At 36.1% G+C, this 25371-nt stretch overlaps 2 protein-coding genes across 2 annotated transcripts in view; both read right to left on the bottom strand.

The window, feature by feature from the left end:
* LOC141590667 (cellulose synthase A catalytic subunit 8 [UDP-forming]) overlaps positions 1 to 6784 on the bottom strand; it is a 43496-nt gene extending 36712 nt beyond the window's left edge. Inside the window, exon 1 of the mRNA XM_074411237.1 lies at positions 6705 to 6784. The gene's annotated coding sequence lies outside the window, so the exon portion shown is untranslated. The remainder of the gene's footprint in view (positions 1 to 6704) is intronic.
* LOC141590665 (uncharacterized) lies at positions 660 to 20572 on the bottom strand. Its single transcript, XM_074411234.1, has 6 exons — positions 19788 to 20572; positions 19343 to 19352; positions 3852 to 5179; positions 3075 to 3738; positions 1838 to 2890; positions 660 to 1730 (listed from the first exon to the last, which is right to left on the bottom strand). The coding sequence occupies exons 1-6, from the start codon at positions 20570 to 20572 to the stop codon at positions 660 to 662; spliced, it is 4911 nt and encodes a 1636-aa protein (XP_074267335.1).
* Positions 20573 to 25371: the final 4799 nt, after the last annotated feature.

Here is a 25371-nt window from a genome sequence, read left to right as displayed (position 1 = left end):
TGCTAAGGGTAACGATTGCTTAGTGTTCATGTCACTACTTTGTGTCTTGACATGACACGAGGTATTCGAACGGTTCCAATTTCCCATAAAAATTGGTGGCGACTCCATACAAAATGCAAACGCTTGTCCCTCGTTTCTCAACCAAGCGCCCCCGTGGGCGGCCCGCTGTCCACACCTCTTCCCTCCTCAGCCCCCATTCCGTCCTCCCTCCTCCGTCGTCCTCGCCTCACTTCATACTCCGACCCTTCGAGTTCAGCTACCACATCTCCTACTCGTCGAATAATCACCATAGGATCGACCTCCTTTGCATCGAATATAACTTTGTTGCGATGCTCCCATATCGCCCAACACCCCAACATAAACAGCCTATGCTCCCTCCCACCGAGCTCCCTCCATCTCTCCTCCACCCAGTCACGTATCTCGCCAGCCATGGCTCCTTCCCCGTCCCCTATCCCAAGACCCTCCCACACCTTTTGAGCAACCCCACAATTTTTAAAAAGATGGATACTTGTTTCATAAAATGAATTACATAAAGAACAGTAAGAAATATCACCTCGAATTCGAGACGCGATGTTTGCTCTCGTTGCCAGCGCTTCACTGCACAGTTGCCAAAAGAACAGCTTCACTCGGGGCCAAACCGGGACATTCCAGAGCCTCTTCTACAGCCACATCTCCCTCTCCCTATCCGAGCTCCCACTCACCTCCATCCCGTCTCCACCCGCTAGGGATCTATAGGCCGACTTCACAGAATACATTCCATCCTTCTCCGCTTTCCAATACCAAATATCCATAGGCCGATATTGGCTCACTCTAATATTAAGAATGCGCTCCGTCTCGAAAGGCAAGAATAGACCCGAAACTCGTTCCAAATTCCAGCCACCTTGCTCGGAAAGCAGCTCACAAACTCTCATGTTCTCGTTCCCATCTACACAAGGCGATATAACCCGACCCGTGTGGGTCCCAGGCAGCCACGCATCATGCCACACCCTCGTCGACTTCCCATCCCCAATTCTCCGTCTCATCCCAGTCTCCAACACGGCCCGGGCTTCCAACAACCCTCTCCATGTATAGCTCGGGTTTGCCCCTAGCTGCGCTGTCATAAAATCACCGTTGGGAAAATATTTAGCTCGCATAATCTGTTCCCATAAATTGCCCGTCTCCGTAACAAGTCGCCAGGCTTGTTTCCCGAGTAGCGCAAGGTTGAACAACTGAAAGTCACGGAATCCCATGCCCCTCATTCCCTTAGGCTGACACAATTTCTTCCATGCCACCCAACTAATTCCCCTTCTCCCCTCCTCATGATTCCACCAAAACCGAGACATCAGCATCCGAAGCTCATTACAAAAATTGACGGGAATTTTAAACACACTCATAACATAGATAGGGAGTGAATTGGCCACAGCCTTTAAAAGAACCTCCTTACCTGCCCTAGACAAGATTCTCCCGCGCCATCCTTGCAGTCGTTTACTAAGTTTATCCCAGAGAATATCCGTGAGAACTTTTTTTGAACGACCCACCACCGTTGGGAGACCCAAGTAGCGGTGTTGCTCCTCCACCTCCACTATACCCAACCGATTTGCAATGAAACTTCTCCTTCCCCTCGGTACACCCTTACTAAAGGAGACAGTTGTTTTTTCCAAGCTAACCAGCTGACCCGACGCTGCCTCATACCGCCTGAGAATATTAGATATGGCATCCGCTTCTTCCTCCGTAGCTTTAACAAAGTAAAGCTATCATCGGCAAAAAGGAGATGTGAAATAGGCGGTGCACTCGTGCTTATACGGATACCATGTATCGACCCAATTTCCACTGCTCTTCGCATTTGAAAAGAAAGGACTTCGGCACACAAAATGAAAAGATACGGGGAAAGAGGGTCACCTTGTCTTAGTCCTCTAGCTTGGCGGAATTCTCTCGACGGGTTACCATTAACAAGCACAGAAAAAGAGACGGTCTTCACACACTCCATAACCCTCTCGGACCATCTCCCATCGAACCCCAACAATAGCAGTACACGTTCCAAAAACGCCCATTCAACACGGTCATACGCCTTGGCCATATCAAGTTTAATAGCCATGAACCCATCCGTATTCCTCAGCCCCTTCATAAAGTGAAACATCTCAAAAGCTATCATGATATTATCAGTTATGGCTCTCCCCGGAGTAAAGGCACTTTGGTTCACCGAGACAATCTCACCCAAGAACTGTTTTAACCGGTTTGCTAGGACTTTCGACACCAATTTATACACCACGTTGCAGAGGCTAATAGGCCGGAAATACCGAATTTTATCCGGCGCTTTCTTTTTTGGAATTAGCACAATATTTGTTTTATTAAACTCTTTCGGAGATCGGACCCCACGGAGAATAGCTAAAACCGTGTCAAGCACAGACGGGCCAATAGTGTTCCAGTAAGTTTGATAAAAAAGCACATTCATACCGTCGGGACCCGGAGCCTTGAGAGGGTGCATTTGGTTAAGCGCATCAATAACCTCTTCTTCACTATAGTCACGCTGCAAAATCTGGTTCATTGCCCCCGTCACCCTTTGATCAAACCCATCAAAAAAATTGTCGAAATCGCGTGGGTTCGAAGACTGAAAAAGCTCTTCGAAATAATTAATAGCTACCGTGCCCACTTCTTCTTCCCCCATTCGGACCACCCCCTCATCGTCAAGAAGCTTAGCGATGTAATTTTTCCTCTTCCGTTCCCCCGCTCTGGTGTGAAAAAATTTCGTATTCCTATCTCCATCCCGCAACCAGAGCGCTCTGGATTGCTGCCTCCAATATTGCTCCTCTTGCCTCCTCAAATCCGAGATCTCCGCAACTAATTTCCTCCTCCTGGCCACGCTCTCCTCATCCCTATTCCCTTCATTAAGCCTTTCCAATCTGCCTCCGCGCTTCACCGTCGATAGTACGGCCTATCTCGCTTAATGCTCGTGTTCTTCCAGGCCTTCGTTCCTCGTGCACTCCCGCAAAGCGCGTGACAAGGTTTCCCTGCCCTTTTTTCAACTCCCCTCACAATGTGACTTCTTCACACCCCTCGGACCCCACCCAGATTTGTTCAAAATGGAACGGTCTCACCTTAATTTCTTCATAGGATTTATAATTAAGGACCAATTTGATAGGAGCATGATCCGACCACTCCCGATTACGGTACAGCAGCTTAGCATAAGGAAATATATCCGACCAAGGCCCCGTGCACATTGCTCTATCCAGCATACACTGTCTGTTCGCCTCCCCAGCTTGCCCATTATCATAAGAGAAATTATACCCTTCCCATGGCACATTCCGCAGGCCACATTCATCCACTACAGCTCGGAAATTATTCATCTGTCTCTGAGGTCTGCTTCCGCCCTTAATTTCAGTAGAGAATAATATTTCAATAAAATCTCCTAGACATATCCATGGTAGCGTGGATTGCCTCGCAAGAAGACGTAACAGCTCACAAGAAAGATGTCGGTCAGTCACAGCCGGCCAACCATAAAAACCAGTGATCCTCCAATCCCCTTCCTCACCCCTAATATGACAGTCAATATGATGTACAGACGATGAGATAAATGTACAGTCCACCTCCTTCCTCCATAAAAACGCCAAGCCCCCTGAGCGACCCATACTATCTACCTCTATACCAAAGAAACCATCCAAACTCTCACGCACCTTCCTCATCTCACGATCACACAATTTTGTTTCAGAAAGGAAAAGTATGGCCGGGGCCTCCCTCCGCACAAGATCACGGAGAGCACTCCTAGAGTCGGGGTTGCCCAAGCCCCGACAATTTATGCTTAAAATATTCATTGGGCCCGGCGGGGTTGACACCCGTCAACCTCCGCCTCAGGTATTAAGACGCCCCCGTCTAACGCAAGTCTCGAACGTTTGGACACCTCCGCAACATCATCCTCCTCCCTACTCTGTTTCCCCTCCGTATTCAACACCACCTTCTGGACACCCGTACCCTCAACTCCCACCTCTTCACTGCGAGCCTGCTTCTTCCACTTGCGACCCTGCCCATATCCCCCCTTAACATCACCTCCTCCAACGAACCCAGTCATCAAACTCGTACTCACCCTGCTACACGGCCTCTCCTCAGCTTCCCCTCCACGACCATCCTCACTACTCCTCACAACATCACTATTCTCTCCCACTACCACACCCTGCTGCCATCCTTGTATCTCTCTGTCCTCCCCACGCCCCTGATTCGCTATGTCGCTCTCCCTCTCCTGCTCCTCCAAACTCTCATCCCCCTCCACCATATCAACACCTCCAGCAATAACCATACTGACCCCAGCATCCTCCACTTTCTTTTTACGGAAGTCAATAGCAATGGATTGTAGTTTATTAATCATACAGGTGACCACATCCTCAGAATCTTGCAGCTTCGAAGCCTCAAAGCTTGCCCTTAAATCTCTAGCTGCTTTCCCATGAGCCTCTTTAACAGTCTTAACAACTTTCCACGGCGACGCGCGCCGCCACTCCCCAAATTTTAAGTCCTCCTCCTCATAAGGACCATCATCACAATCCTTCTCGCCATGACCAATGAGACCACATCCATAACAAAACGTAGGAAGGCGTTCATATTTGACGTCAAAGTTTATAACCCGACCCCCCTTCATACGAATAGGCACCCCAGTCTTCAACGGCTTGCGAACATTATGAAGAATTCTTATACGAATTGCCCTGTCCAATTCCACATTTGGTCCAAATTCGACATCAACAAAGGACCCCAGCATATCCCTAAGACGTTTAGCATTAGAGAGGCTCGTTCGCCCTGCCAAAGGCAGATCATAAACTCTCGCCCAGATAGGGCAATGAATCAGAGGTACATCTGTAAGCTTTCCGGCATGATTAGGTTCATTGAAACACCAGAGGAATTTGTCAAAATGCCATGGTTGGCCCTCCAAAACCCTAGCCTTATCTCGATCAGAGTCGAAACGGAAAATAAAAATTTTATCCTTTGCATCCACCACGTTTCCCAAAATCGATTTCGAAGGGTTCCACAGGTTAATCATTGTGGTTATAGCAGCTTTCACATTTATTGGCCTAGACGCCCATAACTTCCCAACCAGAAGAAGGGAGTTCTTACCCTCAATCGATCCTCCATCATCATCCCACAGAAACGTATCCTCCTCCTGCCCCTGCGGCTCCTTCCCTTCCCGGTGTTGGCCCCTCGATTGACTGCTCATCAACACCTGCACAGATAAAACGAAACAAACGAAAACAAAACACAGAAACAGAACAAATGAAGCAATCCCACGGACTGGACGTGAGAAAAGCCTCGAAAACGAAGGAGAGATCAAAGAAATTAAGACGGAACCCTAGGAGAACAAGACGGAGCCCTAGGAAACCCTAGACGACATGAGAGATCTCGTCGTGCAATCATGTATATTTAATGAACAAGATTTTGTACCATGACCATCTAACGGTCAATCCCCCTATTACTAAGAGAATAAAAATTTGTACCATGACCATCTAGCGGTCAATCCCCCTATTACTAGGAGAATAAAAATTCTCTTAGTTTTCCCTCCAAAAAGCATCTAGCTAATAAATAAGGTAATAAATAAAATTTTCTTTCATTACATTATTATATTTTCAATGAATATATTCTTATAAATAAACTCTAATTTTTTAAATAAATTCATAATTACAATTTTTTCATTAAAATAAAACAAAACTGATATTAAATTCTAAAGTATAAGTTGCTAAATTTTTCAATAATTCAATAATTATTACTGTAGAGAATAACTTGACACATGCTTACTATTAGCTTCGTGACAAAAAACAATCACTAAAAAAAATCACAACTTAAATAAAAATAGTTTTCTATTTTATTTTTTTGTTTCATATCAAAATACAATGGAGTGAACTGATAAATATTGATGAGACGCAAATTTTAAAAGATTATTTCTACTTTGGGGCCCTGAGATTTGGTCTAATTCCACTTTAGTGCCCAGAAGTTTGCATAATTTCACTTTGGTGCCCTGAAGTTTGTTATTTCCCACTTTGGTGACCTATACATAACATTCTTAGTATTATACTAAAAAATAATAATTTGAACATAACAAGTCAAACCTTTTTTGCAATATTATGTTGATTATTCTATTTGTAAGTAACACAATATCCAATTTTACACTTTATTTTACTAAAAATATAATTAATTAAAATAAGAGTTGACTATTATATGTTTTAAGTTACCAAAATGAGATTTTATTTATAACTTAGGTCACCAAATTGGAAGGTAGTCCAAACCTCAGGGCACTAAAGTGAAATTATGCAAACCTCAGGGCACCAAAGTGAAATTAGACTAAACCTCAGGGCACCAAAGCGAAAATTTTCCAATTTTAAAACTATAAATCCTCCTATCTACTAAAAGAATACAACTTCTCTAAAGTTTTCCCTTAAAAGTGTTCACACTTATATATGGAAACAAATTAGATTTTCATTTATTAAACTAATTTTCCATTTAAAATAATCTATACATAAAAATTGTGTCTCCTATTATTAAATTCGTGACGAAAAAAGATTTTTAAAAAAAATTTATTGTAGTTAAAATATTTTCATAAAAAACACAATTCATGAAATTATTCAATTCTTTTGATTAATTTTAATATTAGTTATTTTTTATAAAAAATCGCGAGATGTAAATCTAAAATCTATAACTAATACACTAAAAATTAAAAGGTCTATATTTATCGCGCATTTGCGCGGGATCTACACTAGTTATTTTATTAAGTGTATAGTGGATGAATAATAATTTTGAATTGAAATTAAAGAAACTAGTAGTTGGAAAAAAAAAACGATATTCGTTTTTAAGTGTAAAACGATTTAAATACAACCCATTGCCCATATATATATAGATGAGACAAGAGTTTATCCTTCTCTTAAGTATTTTGCTTTTTTGTTTCACCTATCTATTTGACTCGTGACTTGTTTAAAAACGAATATGTTCATTTTAGACCAGAATTTGTGAAGAGAAAAAAAAACAGAGAGAAATCATATAATTTTCGGAAAATTCAAGTGGTACTCCTGAATTTTACCACTTTGCACATGGCACCCATTATTTTATGTTTGTGTATATGATACCTTTGATGTTCGATTTTACGGAAATTTCTCATGATACCCTCGAACTGTGGCAGATTACACATCGTACCTTTGATTTTAAGTTTCTATATATGGTACTTCTGTGTTTATTTTTTCCTTTCCCAGAATACCATTTCCTATAATAACACCCCGATTATTTGTTTACCTTTAGTTTTAGCACTAAAACCAATAAAAGAGAAAAAAGTGGATTAATTATTGTAAGACAAGTGGACCCAATTTAATGTGGATTGTGGAGGATCAAATTACTCATCAACGGCTTTCTAGACTAAATGGTAAAAATGACACCCAAAATGGAATGGATTATTAACAAATCACAAATTCTCATTTGTGACGGCGATATCCGTCACAAGCTTGTGACGGGTACCGTTTCCTCTCACAAAATGCCCATTGAGAGGTGAGTGGGAAGCACATGGGGGGTGCCCCACCTTTGTCCCCTCTCCCTTTTTGTGAGAGGTCACAAGTTTGTGACGAGATTAGCCCGTCAAAAGCAAGACTAGCTGTTAACAAATAAAGGAGATGCAAATTTCACTTAAAGCAGATAATAAGAGTTAATTAATGAAAAAAGAAACAAAACATACGAGTGGACCGAATATATCTAGGCCACCGAATATTGTACGTTTGGTCACTGTTCCAAAATAAAATCATTATCACTCATGTGAATTACAAAAATGTTTTATTGATTGGTTATCTAAAATCAAACAAAGTAGATTAAACTCTAAACCCTCCAAAATACAGTACTTCGTAGATGACTTATCTAACTTAACACCCCAACCCAAATTATGGGTCGGGAGCGGTCACTCACGATAGCTTGACAAGCTGTGTACATGGCTCATAAATCAACGCGGGTCCTTCTAGCGTATTTTGTCCCCACTCATGCGTATCCCAGGAACCTTCCCATGAGGTCACCCATCCTAAGACTACTCTCAGTCAAGCACACTTAATTGTGGAGTTTTTTTGCATCAATAACCAGAAAAAGAAGTGCAATTTGTCTAACGGGGGACTAACTGATACTCGAATTTATATTTTGTAGAGTCGTTCTTAAAATGGAATTGTAAATAATTTCAGGTTTACTTTCAATTATTTGCTTTAGATGGTATCGCATATGATCGGGTTTTTCCCGTTTATTAGTTACATTGCCATGATTAGTAATTCGGCATTTGATTTTTGAAAATTTGATTCATTTTACATTGATTATTTTAACGCTGTTTCACTTAATAATTTGACATTCGGTTTGTTCAATTACGTTAATTAGTTCGATAGGGAAAATTTTCATGATTACATTCTATAAATGCTCCTGTAAGATTAAAACGGAGTAGTTGTATCGATCATTAGAAGACAAGAGTTGACTTATGTATGATTGTCCATTGCATTGTATACAAAGAATGAGGCATTGTTTGGTTGCCCATTGAAATTAAACTCCACGGAAATATCAAATTCATGGGATTTAAGTTCTCACGTGAAATTCATGCAATTTTAACAAATCCATTTGGTTGCCTATATAGGAATTCAACTCAACGAGAATTTGCAACTACTTGGGGGGAATAGGTACTCCAAATCCTCCATTATGCAGGAGTTGGAAACTCCTTGGAATATTGAATTCGTACACTTTGACAAAAAGTGGGCAACCAAACAAGTCTCTATTTTATAATTCATGGGATTTTCCAACTCACATGATTTACAAGGGGCAACCAAACGAGGCCTAAGAATACAAATAACACATTGGATGGATTGCATTACTGTCATGATCAGTGCTGGAGTTAGGGGCGCTGGCCTCAAGTGTCTTATGTCGCGCGTCCTACCAGTTCCACTGATCAACTTGGCCTTGTTCTCCAGCAATGTTATACATGAAAAGACCTTGTCAGTCACCCTCTTTGTGAATGTCTTTACTCCCGTAGGCAATAGGTTGTAGGCTGTAGCTCGATATTATGGATCGCCTTTGGACAAATGGCACATTTTCTTTTTACCAGCAGAATTTTTTTGGGTACCTTTTAACTTAGTTAAATTGAAAGGATTTTGCACATCAAAATCTGTTTTTTTTTTTTTTTTTAGTTTCTACCAAATTTAAACTTCTTGACCGCTTCCTATTTGGTAATTCCATGTCTTGGTACACATGGACATTCAATTTGATCAGTTTTTTTTATAAAAAACATAACAATTTAATTTCGTTTGGTATTTTAATTGCAGACCGAGAAAAGCGACGACTGTTGTATGGAATTTGAGATTCAAAATCATAAAAGAAGCCGCAAAGGGGATTTTGTATCTTCATAAGGATTCTCGATTTAAGATTGTTCATTTAGATCTTGAACCAAGTAATATACTTGTAGATGAAGAAATGAATGCCAAATTTGCTGATTTTGGTTTCGCTAAATCATTTAAGGAGGGTCAAATCATCTATAATGTGTAACGATGTTTATCCTTGTTTTACTATAGCGGTTATATGGCTCCAGAATATGCAATTGAGGGTAACTTCTCGGTGAAATGTGATGTTTACAACTTTGGAGTCATAACCTTGGAGATAGTGAGCAGCCTAACAAATCGTCGTCAACAACCAGATGACGAAGGACTATTAGCTCGTGTAAGTAATTATTATACCATCTTACTAGATCATCTGTATATATATTATGTAATACAGAGTACACCAAACATGATATGACAAATTCAAGTCACAGCAAGTGCGAAAAGTGCGGTCACACTAATTCCCGGGAACAAAGGGGCCCGTAGAAAATAACCTTCATTATTTATATGTATATTCAATTGCCAAGATATATATTATCACAGTATATATACAATATATATTCTTATAATTACTAAAAAATTTGCATGATTATTCGTATTTTGTCATATCTATTGTAATGGTTATTAGTGGTATGCCACAACAATCGTTATTATTGTTGTTGTCGACGTTTTTCTTTTTCTTCATTTTATTATTACTAGTCATTGTTCTGCGTCCTATCGGGCGCGGTGTTCTATTGGGTTATGTTATCGTTCATTTCCGGTTGTATTAATGTTAGTGCCTAATTTGTGTAAATGAGCGACAATATCTATTTATTTCTGTTGAATGTAGTATATATAACATCACATAAATGTGCTTGTTTTTTGGGATTATTTGTGTATTCTGTTCTCAAACATTTCCCTCCAAATTTGTCTATTTAATTCCAATTTAGATTCTCTCCATTTCTTCTCCTCTCATTTTCCTTCCACTTCCTTTTAACGGTCCGGATGATACTTTACTACGATCTAATGGTGCAAGTGATAGATGAGATAAATGTGGAATATTAATATAATATGGGATTGTAAGAGAAAATGGACAAGAAATGGAGAGAGGGAAATGGAGAGGATCTTTGCTCATTTAATCCCTTTTGATTCTCATTACTATTTACAACTTTCTTTTATTTATGGAAAATTTCCATTTTGGTGCCCTGAGGTTTGGGCTAATTCCACTTTATTGCACTGAGTTTTGCATAATTCCACTTTAGTATCCGGAGGTTTGGACTACCTCCCACTTTGGTGACCTAAATTTTAAATAAAATTTTATTTTGGTAACCTAAAACATGTAAATAGTCAACTTTTATTTTAATTAATTATATTTTTAGTAAACTAAAGTGCAAAATTAGATATTATATTACGTATAAAATAGAATAATCAACATAATATTGCAAAAAAACTTGATTTATTATGTTCAGAGTATTATTTTTAGTATAAAATATTAAGAATGTTATGTATAGATCGTCAAAGTGGGAAGCAGTCTAAACCTCAGGGCACCAAAGTGTAATTATGCAAACCTCAGAGCACTAAAGTGGAATTAGGCCAAACCTCAGGACACCAAAGTGGAAATAATCCTTTATTTATCTCTCTTGTTTTGCCTAGTGTCCCCATATGGTTTCTTATTGCACAATTATGTCTACTTGAAGTACTAGGGCAGAGTATGGATCGGGTATTTGATCCAAAAGTGCTAGTTCGGATCGGATATCCATATTAAAAATCCTAAAGTTAGATATCCAATATCCAAACCAAATGTGTCGGATATCCAATGTTCGAGAATCCAAAATAATCGGATCGGATGCGGATATCCATACTTTTTAATTTACTTTAAAATTAAGTTTGAAACACGATTATATTCATAGTCTTACATGATGATTTTCTTTAGTATTCTTATTCCAATGTTCTCGACATAAAATTTAAGTATCACCTAGATATTTCTCTAATATTTTGAATATTAATTAAGTTGTTATATCAAATAAGATATTATTTTCTCGAAATTATACTAAAAAACTATAGTTTCGGATTGGATCGTATATTCAAATGTTTTAATTCTAATTGTTCCGGGTGTAATTCCAGAGCAGTTATACCGTGCTTGTAGAATGACGTCTTTAGTTGAATCCTCCTTGCGGTCTCCTGAAACGATGAACAAACTGAGGGCTCGGCTTTGGACCGAGCGAACTCACTCCGACGCTCAAGTCAGTAAACTTAGAGAGATAAGTTGTTGCTTGGCGAAGGGTTTTACCTTTAAGAAAAATGCTACGCCGGAGTAACAAGCCTGAAAGCTAGAGAGAAGTTTCGTCAAAGAAGGCTAGAAAGAAGAAAATTTTATAGAAAATGAAATTGGTGGCCAATTTCAGGGACTAACTGCCCTATTTATAGGGAAAAGCCCATGAAGAAGGACCAATCAGGGCTCAGCCCATGAAACGTCAGCCAATCAGCAAACAGACACGTGTCAGGCATGCAGCCACGGAATGTCAATCGTCGCAACAGTTGAACGTCAATCAATGCAACAGTGACCAAGCGTCTTCAACACGACCCTTCAAATCTCTCTGCCTATTCATTTTCCTCAACAAATTCCTAAGTATCTGTTCTCCGCCGGCCACACGATCAACCAAGCTTGTCGGCAAGGCCGGGGGCAATCGAAACAACCAAGCACTCTCCACCCCTGGTCTCGGCCGAGCGTCATTGCCTTTTCCACATCGGATGTCCATTACACAACCATGTGGAGGGGGATATGGTACGGCCTAAGCGAGCCAAGCCGAGGTAGAAGAAGCGGGAAAGAAAATTTTGTCTTGCGCGAATATACGCTCAACATACATCGGAGCCTATACCACGGCATAGGATCGGCTGGGGCAAATTGATGGGGCATATTTCGCACCCGCCGACCGATCAACATATTGAGCAAGGTCAAAGATATCCACAGCAAGTCAACGGCTTAGACAGCCTAACCAACGAGGCCTGTCGGCCTGTCTCTTGGGTCCCGGCCGGGGCAACTAGCCAGCCGGGGCACACATCCGCGAACTCATATCCAAGACCCCTCGGCGGCGAGTCAACTGGGCCCGTCGGCCTGCCATGGCCCCTCGGCCGAGGGTAGCTCAGTCTTTCCACCTGCTAGCCACTTGGCCACTACGTGACAAAAGGTAAAAGTCTATAAATACTCCTCAACTATCATTGAGGAAAGGATCCACAATTTAACCTAAGAATCACTATTCATCTGGTAATATCTTCCTTATCTCTCTACAATATACCCTTCGCCAAGCAACAACTTATCTCTCTAAGTTTACTGACTTGAGCGTCGGAGTGAGTTCGCTCGGTCCAAAGCCGAGCCCTCAGTTTGTTCATCGTTTCAGGAGACCGCAAGGAGGATTCAACTAAAGACGTCATTCTACAAGCACGGGTGGTAACGTATAACTGCTCTGGAATTACACCCGGAACACTAATATCCATACCCAAACCAAAACCAAAGATTTCGGATCAGATATCCAAACCAAACTTAAATTTTGGATCGAATATCCAAAAATTCGGATCAGATTCGGATCGGACCAGTTTGGATAATTGGATTTTTTGCTCAACCCTAAGTCTTGAAGAACGTGAGAATGTAAGTTGTTTTTCTCATCATATATTTGAGAACGTTTGTTCAACATACTATGAATTTTATTAGATTTTAAAGACGAATAGGCAGAAGACTTGCCTTACAAATTCAGGCAAATAATAGCTTAGCTTATATGCGGTGCCCCAATTTGGATTATCGTTCGCGCTGTTTGGCTAGTTTTAAGCTCACCATATGCCTAAAGAACGCTTAGTGGATATATTATGTAGTATAGTAAATGATATAAGCGGGAAAAATATATGGCTAAGTGATAAGGCTAAAGTCGTATCACCTAAATCAAAGTAAACCTAAATTACTACTAACTAACAGCTAGCGGTAAGAAGGGTCGAATCCACATGAAGGCGAGGTAATTATTCTAGTTTGTTAATATTTAAGTCTGTCTTAATGTAACAATTTTTGGGGGTTTGAATGTTTGATTTCTAGCAACTAATAACAAGTGAAATAAAGATGAATAACAATAATATTAAAGAGTCTAGAGATCGGGTTCAATAGGTAGTCATCAAAGGGTAAGGTTTAATTCATTGACTGAGCAATTTATATTGTTGAAAGTTATTCGATCGGTCGATTCTAATATATATTTTTAGATCTAAACTTAACATGCAATCGCTATTATTAAGTCGGTCTAGTTCAATTATCGTGGCTTATGCTAGTCTTAACCCTGCCGGTGATAATTCTAGTTTATGCGAGACTAATAATTAATCAATTCGAATCAGTAATTAATCAAGTAGATTTAAGACGATAATTAAACAACGATCAAAAGCAATTTAACAATCAATTCATTAGTAATCCATTTTCTAACAACCTAGATCTCCTTTCACCCTAGATAATAGATTTAGCTACTCATACTAAAGGAAAGAACAACAATAATAAAAAGATGAATAACGATTGAAAAGTAATAATTGAGGAAAGATTAGTAGCAGTACTGTAATAATGAAGAACAAACTTAGAAGATCCGAACAAAATATTACTATTATTCCTTGTATATCATTCTTTTTTGTGTTCATCAATATAAATCGAGTAATAATTAATCTGTTTTAACAATAAAATAGATATCTTCGTTTTAAACCAGAATTTATAATCGAGTATAAACGTAACATTCCACAAGGATTGAGCAAGTCTTACCAATTAAGAACTAGAAATCACGAGCACCACGTAGATAGTGATCTAATAATACGTTATTTTGTTACGAAAGGAGGACTAATAATGCGTTTTTTTTTTTTTAGACAAAGGTGACTAATAATGCGTTACGTAGCTCAATGTTGCATTATTCACGAGCATACGAGTAATATAATAGTATGATGGTAGTTAGGTCAGGTCTCATGGTCAAACCAACGCATTTGACAGTGTCTTCTTCTACGTGATATCTAGCACCTTTTCCTGACCAATCATTATTTGCAGTCTACAAATTCGAGAACACTCCAAATAATGCAACAAAAACAAGACTTATTAGTATAATCTTAAGATTAAATTAGGTCAAATAAAATACCATTTACATACAATAAGACAAGTTTTGGTATTTACTTTCATCTTACCTATGTTATTTAATCCGTTTTAAGATTAAAACAGTAATTCCCGTAAAAAATTAGAATTTGTGAAACGAGACATTTTTTCATTATTTTTGTGACTGAAGTAAATAAGGAAAAAAGAAATGGAAAAATAAGATTCGTTATAAACTCACACGGTAATGTTACCAGGTGTTGCTCCAATGCTACGTGATATAAACGTTCATTCATAAATGAAAGGTTTTCGAGTAAATATAGTGTGTATGTAATCATATATGTTTAACGATATTTAACGAGATTATGCTGATTGTATATTTATTATCTTGATTCAATCCACTTCTTTCCAATGTCAAGTTGATAAAGAAAAGTTTAAAAACTCAAGATGAGAGAGATAAAATTTCTCAATTTGTTATAAATTTAGACGATATTTAACGAGATTATGCTGATCGTGTTGTAAAATAAAGAGAGAAGAGAATTGTAGAGAGGAGTTAAAGTGAAAATAAGGGAGAAAAAACTATGTATTATTGCATTATGAGGGGGTTTATATATACACACAATAGGGTAGAGTTTCCATAATATAATATCTCTAGAATATCCTAACATATGGACATCCATATAATATTACATAATAATATTTCATAACACTCCCCCTTGGATGTCCATTACTGAAGAAGATGCCTCGTTAAAAACCTCACTAGAAAAACCTCTTGGGAAAACACTGGCGAAGGAAAAGAGTACACTAATCTTCAAACACGCATAATAATAGTTGCCTCGTTAAAACATTTCCATGGAAAACCCAGTGGGACAAAATCATGGATAAGGAAAAAGAGTACAACGCGTGTTTACTCCCCCTGATGACTACATAACTTGAAATGAATCATGCTTTAACGTAACTTATCGTCTTGATAGTTGAATAAAATCCATTGTAGTTGATAAACTTGATATCTTCAAATCCTTGATAATTTCTATCTTCATATTTCATTAGAACTCACAATCTGGATGTAGTCATTTGTGATGACTCTTGGATCTTTTATTCAAATAATATTTCCACATTAGTGATAGGGAACTTCTTGATAGATGATCGACATAACATTATATGTTAAGAATAACGCATCTTAATAATCATAGTGTATCAATAATCATAGCGTATCAATGCGCTTATTGTGCTACCTCGTTAAAAACTTTGCTAGGAAAAACCCATTGGGACAAAAAACCTAGTCAAAGGGAAAAAGAGTGTAGCCATCATTCCTTAACTCCTTATCTTAAAGAAGAATCAATCCGATAATTATCAAATAAATAATCCAATACCTTTGAGCGTTTTTCTTTGCTAAACCACATATGTATGAATTGACATTCTCATTGTAGATTTTTACTACATTATTCTAATCGTCATGGTACTTCTGGACCATAAACTCATTTCACATGTTTAATTAGCAAGAAGCTCATTCAAATCTAAATTCCAATATGCTCAAACTTCAGGTTGAGACATCAAGTAAACTCTACAGGAGTTTAAGTATTCCATTTTGGAAATAATCACGAACTTTTCAATCGTGTCATAGAGGTTCATATATAATCATGAGTTCCCAAAACTCAACTAATCAAACATTATCATTTGATAATCGTTTATAAGAAGCTTTTATAAGGAGTAATCCTCGTTGGAGTATCTCATAAGATAACAGTTCTCCTTTTAAAATATTTATCAAAATATAACAATATAATTAATCATGTGCATGCATATATATGATATGTAACTAATTCTAAACAACATTCCAAAACAATGCAATAACTTATATAAAATAAAACTAATTAATATGCAAATGAACTTAATCTCTAAATACACATGATGATGACTCGATAATGCAAACTGTACAGTTTCTTTTCCAATATTCATAACTTCAATTGACTTCAGGTCAATAATTGGACAATTAGTCCATGAGCTCATTTATAATCATAGATTATATGTCGACAATCAAAATTGGACTTACTTATAAGATCCCCATTATCTAGTCCATTATATTCTGCGCGCAAATGCATATCGGTTCCTTAAACATATCGATATATAATTTCAACATCTCGTGATATTGTCAGTACTGAATTAGTGATATCTGAATATATTTGGTACCATTCCTTTTCTACATCGGCCATCTATTATTATTCAGATATCTATGTCACTTCTGGGACATCCAAATTTCTTTACTCCATAGGAGTACCAACTGCCCATGCTTGCCGTTTTCTTATTACTTGAAATATGTGAACCGATATGACTCTCACACTACATTCCACGTGTGGTTATTGTTCAATTTGGCAAGAATCTAATTTTCATTACATATATTTTCTATGACTAATTTATAGCTCGCTATACCACATATAGGGCTAATCTGTCTATAATTAAATCATAGATTTTAATGTAACATACCACATTTTGATAAGGTGATAAAAGTGGTATCATAATACATCTTCATAAATAACCAAATGAATGTCATCATTTCTAATTTCATGAACCTATTGATGTATTTCATATTGAAAACAAACCACTGAACTTCAGGTCCAGTTGGGGATAATATACTTGTTTGTTTTTACCAGCTTTTCCTTATCATTCTCCCCCTAAGGTGGTAAAAACCATAACCACCTTAGACCTTAATTTCTCATATCACCGATAAGAATTTATATGGGCATTTTTGTACATTAACAAAATCTTTTAGGGAGTAACATATAATGCAGTTGGATTTTAAATGTGCTGAATTACAATGCCTTTTCGGAGACTAACGATTGCATATAATAATCAAACTGTGATCTCCAATATCAAATATACCCAGTCTTCGTGTAATATCTTGCCTTTAATAAATTTACACGAGAGATGTTCAGCACTTATATTTTCCTTAGGATAAACTTCAGGTTTATCAAAACGGGTATAATAAGAACCCGGATGGCCTTACTATGTCACATCTGAATTATTTCATGTCAACTTTCTAAGAATCCGGCCAGATAAATGATGTGACATTGGACACAACAGGTGTCTCAATATTTAGGCAAGACTTATCAATATTTCAATAAAGAACGTGACCATATTACTCTTTGAATATTTTCATATATAATTTTTTTTGTTCTCTTTGCGAATTTCAAAATGTACGTTAATATATCTAACATGCCAAAAACTCATAAAATACTGACACAATTTATACAATTAATTGCCATTATAAACTTGGACAACCAAATATCATCCTGACTAATATAAATCAAAACTTCAGCTTTAAAATTATGTCGACAATGTAATTAGATTGGTTTATCTAAGAAGAATATCACGTGACAATGATTAAACCAAAACCAAAACCAACTCATGCTAATATGCTACAATTATCATAATTTTGTAAAAACAATTACCAAATTATCAAAGTCAACGTATTATAACAACAAAACAATAGCGTGAAACCCAAATAGCTAAAACTAGGTAGTGAATTAGGACATATGGCAATATAAAGCCATTACACATTTACACCTATAGCTAAAAAGAATGGATTGAATTTAGACACTTTTACAAAAAAGGGTATGTATCCGCTGAGGTTAATAAACAATTGACTAATAGATCATGAACGGACCAATACGCTCTAAAACAACTAGCGACAAACAACCAAATTAAAACAACTTTCAAATATAATACGGAGTACTAATAAGTTATTCATACTTTTAACATAACCCGAGAAAAAATAGTTAGAATATCTGTAAACATTATGAACTTCAACTCATAATTTCATTATTTGCAAGCACTCTAATTTTCAGGCCATAATGTAAGTGTCAAAATTTAACCAATAAATTTTTTTTTTTTTTTTTCGTTTTCATATCGAATTGCGATCATATATATGAGTTTCACATCACTTTTTATGAGATATTTGCTCAATTAAGGCTTCTTTACAATTGGCTCGCTAAATGTCATATTATTAGGCTCAATTTAAGGCCGCAATATTAGGCTTATCATAACGCCATATTCTCAATCTCTGCTACAGAGAGTCTTTATGAGATGTCACATTCACTTCAAAGAATGAATTAAATTTCATATCTCATTTTACTGTTCAACTCCAAGTGAACAAGAATCATTCGCAAATAAATTTGCATTTCATAAAGACCGCTTTAAATTCCACTGCGGTTCATAAATTCATAGATGTGGACTTCTTGCCAATAACATTTACACGTGGACTTCTGGCCACTTACACGTATACAATGTGAATATATTGTACTGATGAGACGGTGTTAAATTATACACACTTTTAAAACTTTGAACTTCAGGCCAAAGTTATAATATGGACATATTTGCTCATCTTTGTAAAATAAATCTTTTGGAACTTCAGCCCCAAAATTATATGATGTCTTTTTTTTTTCCAAAACTCATATATCTCTTATCAAACAAAATAAAGTAAGTAATACTTTTTACATATATGGAAGAAATTGTGCAAAGAAAACTTACCTTATTGCTATGTGATAATACAAGGTGTTTATCTTTGTGTATGGCTCGACCATCTTAATTTCATGCTCACTTGGTTAGGGTGTCGTGCTGATAACGTGTTGTAAAATAAAGAGAGAAGAGAATTGTAGAGAGGAGTTAAAGTGAAAATAAGGGAGAAAAAACTATGTATTATTGCATTATGAGGGGGTTTATATATACACACAATAGGGTAGAGTTTCCATAATATAATATCTCTAGAATATCCTAACATATGGACATCCATATAATATTACATAATAATATTTCATAACAGATCGTATATTTTTGTATAGAAATAATATCATCATTACAACTTTAACCACAATGCTTATCTCTTGAAACAGGGTAATTAATTAATTAATGAACTATTAGAGCAACTAAACCATACAAAATTGTTTTATACCTTTCCACATCTTAATCACAGTACAATACAGTACATGATAACCTCTAGATACTTTCAAGAATTTGAAAGAAAAAATGTTACAAAAACAGCAAATAATTGCCGAGAAAAAACTTTAATGACAAGATCAAAAAAGAAAGTTGAAAAAAAATACCATGTACTCGATTACTCATTAATCATTACTCCTACACTATGATTATATTCCGACCCTTCTTATTTCCTCGCGTATCTCGAGATCTGTGTATATCCAACGTTCAATAGTCGGACATGGGTATGATACTATGATATGATACTTGTATAGTTGTACACTTCATTTGAAGCAAAAAATACGGATTTTTCATAAAATTAGCAGAGTCGGACACTTGAACATCAGAACATGCATGCACTCATATCGAATACTTTTAAACGAGTTTGAGTAACATATATAGCTCCGAAATCCTTTGATTACAGTTTAACTGTAGAAGCTACATTATGTGCCCAAGATTTAAGATAATCTTTCATATCAATTTGATTAGTAGAAGCAGGAACTTTCCAATTCAACATTGAATTTTCTTTGTTTTTCTTCTTCCTCTTCTCTAATACTTCCCATGCTTCAGAAAGGTAAGGCCTTGAAACATTATTACAAACAATGTTACTGCTTATATCGACGATATTATTATTATTATTATTAGTATTAGTATTAGTATTATTTCCGAGTCTATGTAACCCGGGAATAATAGAAGCCAAGGTTGAATCTTTATCTTCTTCAGAGAAAACAAACCCTAAATCCATAAACCCTTTAAGCTCTTCAAACTCAAGGTCCGATAAACTCTTGCTTAAACCCTTCTTTTTCTTCCGCATACTTGAAATTACCATACTACCCTTTGACGGAGTAGAACGTTGAGAATTTAACTTTGATGTTTTTGAGTCATGTTCTTGAGCTGATTTTTCTAACTTTGAATTATCAAATTGCTCTGTTTCTTTCCCGGAAAATATTGTTTGAAGTTTCGGAGATTGAAGAACAGAGTTCGGAGATGCGGAAAATTCATGAAAATTTGTGGTTAAGCTTATATTTTCAAGAGATGAAAATTTTGTATGAATTGTTGGAAGATTTGAAATATTATGTTCTAAATCATTCATACTTGAGGAGGGTATTTCCGGAATTTTGTTAATTTTTTCGGGTTTTGATCGTTTAAAGAAATCGAGATCATACCAATATGAATCAAAGAGATTTAAAACATTTTCAGCTTCCATTTATGGAGTTTAATTTTTGAAGAAAGAAAAAAGAAAAAGAAATGATGTTTAGAGTTTAGATGTGCTTAATTAAGAGCTTAGGCAAAGGTGTTTAAGGTATTTATATTAGTTTTTTTTATGACGATATTGCCCTTTGTTTTATAAACAATTTACAAAAAAGCTTTCAAGGTCAACTTTTGATTAGTAGTCTAATTACATATAGTTGATTACACGTTTCCACTAGTGTTATTATTGTTTTTTAAATTTTTTAAAATATTAATTCTTGAAGGTCAAATGTATAGGAGAAGAGCAAAGGGCATTTTTGTAATTTACTTAGTCTTAGGCCATCACCATTTCCACACGGTCGGAAATGTGAATTACTACCATTGAGCACGAGTTAAATATGACCCAGAGCATTATTTGTTATGTTAGGTCTTGTTAAAACACGTAAAATGTGAATGCATTATTTGCCTACTTATATTATTGGTGTTTGGTTCTTAGGTTAGTTAAGACTTTAGAGAGTGAAGAAAATAGATTTATGAACTTTTGTTGGTTACGAGTTCAAAAACTGCCTAGTACGGAATATATCACTTGATGGAAATTGTAACAGTAAATACAGATAGTCACAATGATTGAACTTGGTTTGTTTCGTTTTGATCTTTTACTAGGATGAGTATTGATTTTTGTCTCACAATTAGATTCTCACTTCATTTAACGATTTAATATGATAATTCGGACGGAAATGGATGTAAAACTAGTGAATACAAGAATAATTGAGTGGAAATAAAAGGTGACAATCCATACAATTACTCCATATTTGTTTCTTTATATGCTAAAGCTCTTACAAAAAGTGGAGTACTAAACTTGAAAAGGAATAAATCAAATTATTTAGTTTTTTGTGCAAAGGCCAAAACAAAAAAGTGTGAATCAGATTGTGCAACATAAGAAAAATATTTCTGGTAGAATATAAAATCGATCATGGAATTTTAACCATTAACTTAAATTTTTTGGTTGAGATGATTTTTTGACATGGTATCAGAGCCAGTGTGATCAACAGGTCAGGGGTTTGAATCCCTTCCCCTTCAATTCCAAAATGGAATATTAGCACCAGGTATGGGGAGACCTGCAGTTGCATACACACTTCAAGCTCAAAGGGTATTTGTGTGAGGGGGCGTGTTAGAATATAAAACCGATCATGGGACTTCAACTATCAACTTAAACTTTTGGTTGAAATGGTTTCTTGACAATGTCTAACAATCGATCTATGCCTTCTAGACTTCATTCAAGCCCGTTAGGCCGTCATTCCCTAAAAAGGATTTTTAACTTGTTATACATAGTTTGCAAGCTATCAAAAACACTCGAGGATTTACTAAGTAGTATACATTATAGGTAGCAACTGCGATCTGCGGGTTCCCTCATAAAAGAAGGGTGTGAATGAGTAATTGTGCAACAATAGAAAAATTGTCTTATCTAGCCATCTAAACATATATAGATTGAATAATTTCAGATTTTGATCAATGATTAAGCATTGTTAATTTGTAATGCATGTTATACAAAAAATAATAAATGAATGATGTTGATGATGTCTCAGAAGTGCATTATGGTCACTAAAATATTAGTGGAAAGTGTAGAACCAAAATATTAAGGGATAGTGATAGGGCGCTACCGGGTGACGCCCAAATTGGGTGCCACCCTCTCACAACCATTTTTAATGGAAGGGGTCCCCACTCACCCCATGTGAGAGGGTGGCGCCCAAATTGGGTGTCACCCGGTGGCGCCCTTTCATTTTCCAATATTAAATGGGCCAAGTTAGTTGCAAAAATGGGGAAGTCTTAATCAAAGCTGATGGGGCACCAACTAATTATTGATTCTTCTATTTAATGTGAGACTATCACATATGCTATGTGCCCATATCTTAATGATGTCTATTTGGATGTTGAGTTGCTTTGAAGTTACTCTATTTTATCCTAATATTAATATTAATTATTGAATTATTGATTCTCTAACCCTTTATGCTCTTCTTACCCTTTGCTCTTTTTCTTCTTGTTGAGAGATGGTGGTTCATCACTTTCATTAGATTCTCAAATTATTAGTTTTGTTGATTGGAGATATGGAGGCACAAATAGGATTATACATCCAGTTGTACCATAAGCATGGTACAACCAAGTATAAGAATCCGAGCTTATGTGTATTCTTTCTGAGCTAATTTAAAGTTCATGTTTTTAATGTCTAAATGGATAAACTCAATACTTTCTAATATAAAGCTCATATTCTTTAATATAAAGCTCGGATACTTTAACACAAAGCTCAGATTCTACACGGTACAACATATACAACTGGTTGTATAGTCCATGAATTGATATGGAGGAGATTAGAGGAAGTTTTTAGTTGAACTATTTCAGGTTATATGTAGATCTGGTAAATGGGTCAATTAAGTCGGATTAAAGTCATTTTCAGCTCAATTATTATCAAGTTATTTGTGGATAATAATTTGTGTGCAAAAATAAACATTCAGGTTGACTTTATTCGCTGGGTTAATTCGAATTCGGGTGTCTGATCGGATATGAGCCCAGTCATTTGGGTTAAGTCAATTTTGTTAAATCTAGTTATAATTATATGATGGGCGTGGCCAATATCACAACATACTTAAAAGACTTAAAACTCGCACTCCCTCCGTATTTTAATTTCCCCCCACATTTCAAATTATGTGAGGGAAAACTTGAAAAGTGGGAAGAAAATAGAAATGCAGAGATAATACTATAAAATTAATGTATGTGATGAAGTGATACTTGATCAATCCTGATATAAACAAAACAGGTAACATATCAACAATACGAGTAATATATTACTCCGTAAGTCTGTAACATGATGCTTAATTAAACAAGTAATTTTATTTGAAACCTAATATTTTGTTATGAAATAAATTGAGTATTTATGGATTTCTATATGTTTGACTTCATAGCTAGTAAGAGATCAAGTATATAACTGTAGAAGCATATAATTGAACATCATACAAATGTATTTGTGAATTTTTAGGCTATCAATCAGATCTCTCATACATAGCAAGGATCCTCTCATGAAAAATAACTTACTACCAAATCCTATCTTATATAACATGTTAATGTATTATGAGAACAAATTCTTGTTTCAGACGGTTACTTTTTGTCTAAAGTTTCAGACGGGCATATGTGACTATTTTATGGTTAAATGTAACCATAATGGTATAGTTAGAGTTATAACTTATGGTAACTTGTTTTTTAATAGTGGCCACATTTGGCTGTAAAATGGTTACAAAATCTCATCTTATTATTTCAGACAAAAATAACTCGTCTGAAGAGAGACCAACTAATACTATAATAATCATAGTCCGTTTTTCTTAAGACCATTGCTTTTGGTCTGAAATAAGACGGGTAACATGTCATCATTTTACAATAAAATGATGTTATTTTCTGATAACATGTTACCATTATTGTTCACATCATTTTCAGGGTAAAAAAATGACACCTCTAGTCATAACATTTTGTGAATTAATTGGTTACATTTTCTTAAAAAATGGCAACATTTTATCCGTCTGACAAATAAGACCAAAAGTGTCCGTCTGAAACAAGAATTTGTGTTAAGTCATAACATGTTTAGGTGAGCAACTCACATCTCCATTAAAACCCAGTCCACCCCCATTATGAAATATCAAATTGTCCTTCCAAAATTACATTCTACAAAAACACAAATTAAGTAGTTTCCAATGTTTAAATTTTCTAGCATGCATATTGAACTACTCTTCTTCTAAGCTGATCTCATATAATACGACCGTCTATTACACAAAAAGCGGAAATAATCTACAACGATAAAAACATGTCATAATGCAGAAACAAATACTTACATTCACAACAAATGACAATGCAACTAACTCCGCAACTACATGTACTGATGCACCTATGTAATTAGAATTTGCATTTGAAGATTGTAACAATTAATGAGAGTGTAACATAAGTTTGCATGGCGGAATTACCGGGCAAATCTCCTTTGGCATAGACCTCATTTTCTGCAATATGACAAATATATCACTTGCAGTTTCATTAGTTGCATGCCAAAGGTGATTCTACCCAGTTATGCATCCATGCATTTAACCTTGATTTTGTGAATAAACTTGTTCATGTATTTATACATTCTATTGAAAAAAAAAACAGAGCATTAAAATTAGCATATCCTTAAGAAAACACATATTCCACAACACTCGAGTCAACACCAATTTACTCTAGACATCCTCGAACAAAAAATGAGTAGAATCTTTTTTCAAAAAAAAAAAAAAAAGGAACAAAATCTAGGAACTTTTCCATTTAGTAGGATATACTGATGGCACATTATTTTTTTGATGCATATATACTGAAGGCACATTCTCTACTTGCTTCTTGTATGCTAAGGTCCTAGAAAATGTGCTCTTTAGAGTCTATTTCTGAGGCCGATATGACGATATGTCATGTGCAAAACCTCGGTATTAAATTTGGGTGCGACTCCTTTAGGACCGAGGTTGAATTGGGTAAATTATGCATTCAATTACAGTACAGCATTGTAAGGACTAGTAGGGGGCGTATCACACATATGTTTAGTAATAGCAATAATAATTATGTTGTACCATACAAACGGTCTCAAACCCGGACTATTGATGTTGGAAATATTATGGTTCAAAATCTCGGTATCAATCCTAGTTATAAGTATAATCGGTTTTTAATCGGTCGTGGCGAAAATCGCTGTAATTTTCATTGATTCCACGGGCGATATCTTGTATCGGTAAAGTGAAAAACCGATACAACTCGACTGAT

Source organism: Silene latifolia, chromosome 7 (genome assembly GCF_048544455.1).
Source record: "Silene latifolia isolate original U9 population chromosome 7, ASM4854445v1, whole genome shotgun sequence".
Classification (NCBI taxonomy): domain Eukaryota; kingdom Viridiplantae; phylum Streptophyta; class Magnoliopsida; order Caryophyllales; family Caryophyllaceae; genus Silene; species Silene latifolia.
This window is presented reverse-complemented; position numbering and strand designations above follow the sequence as displayed.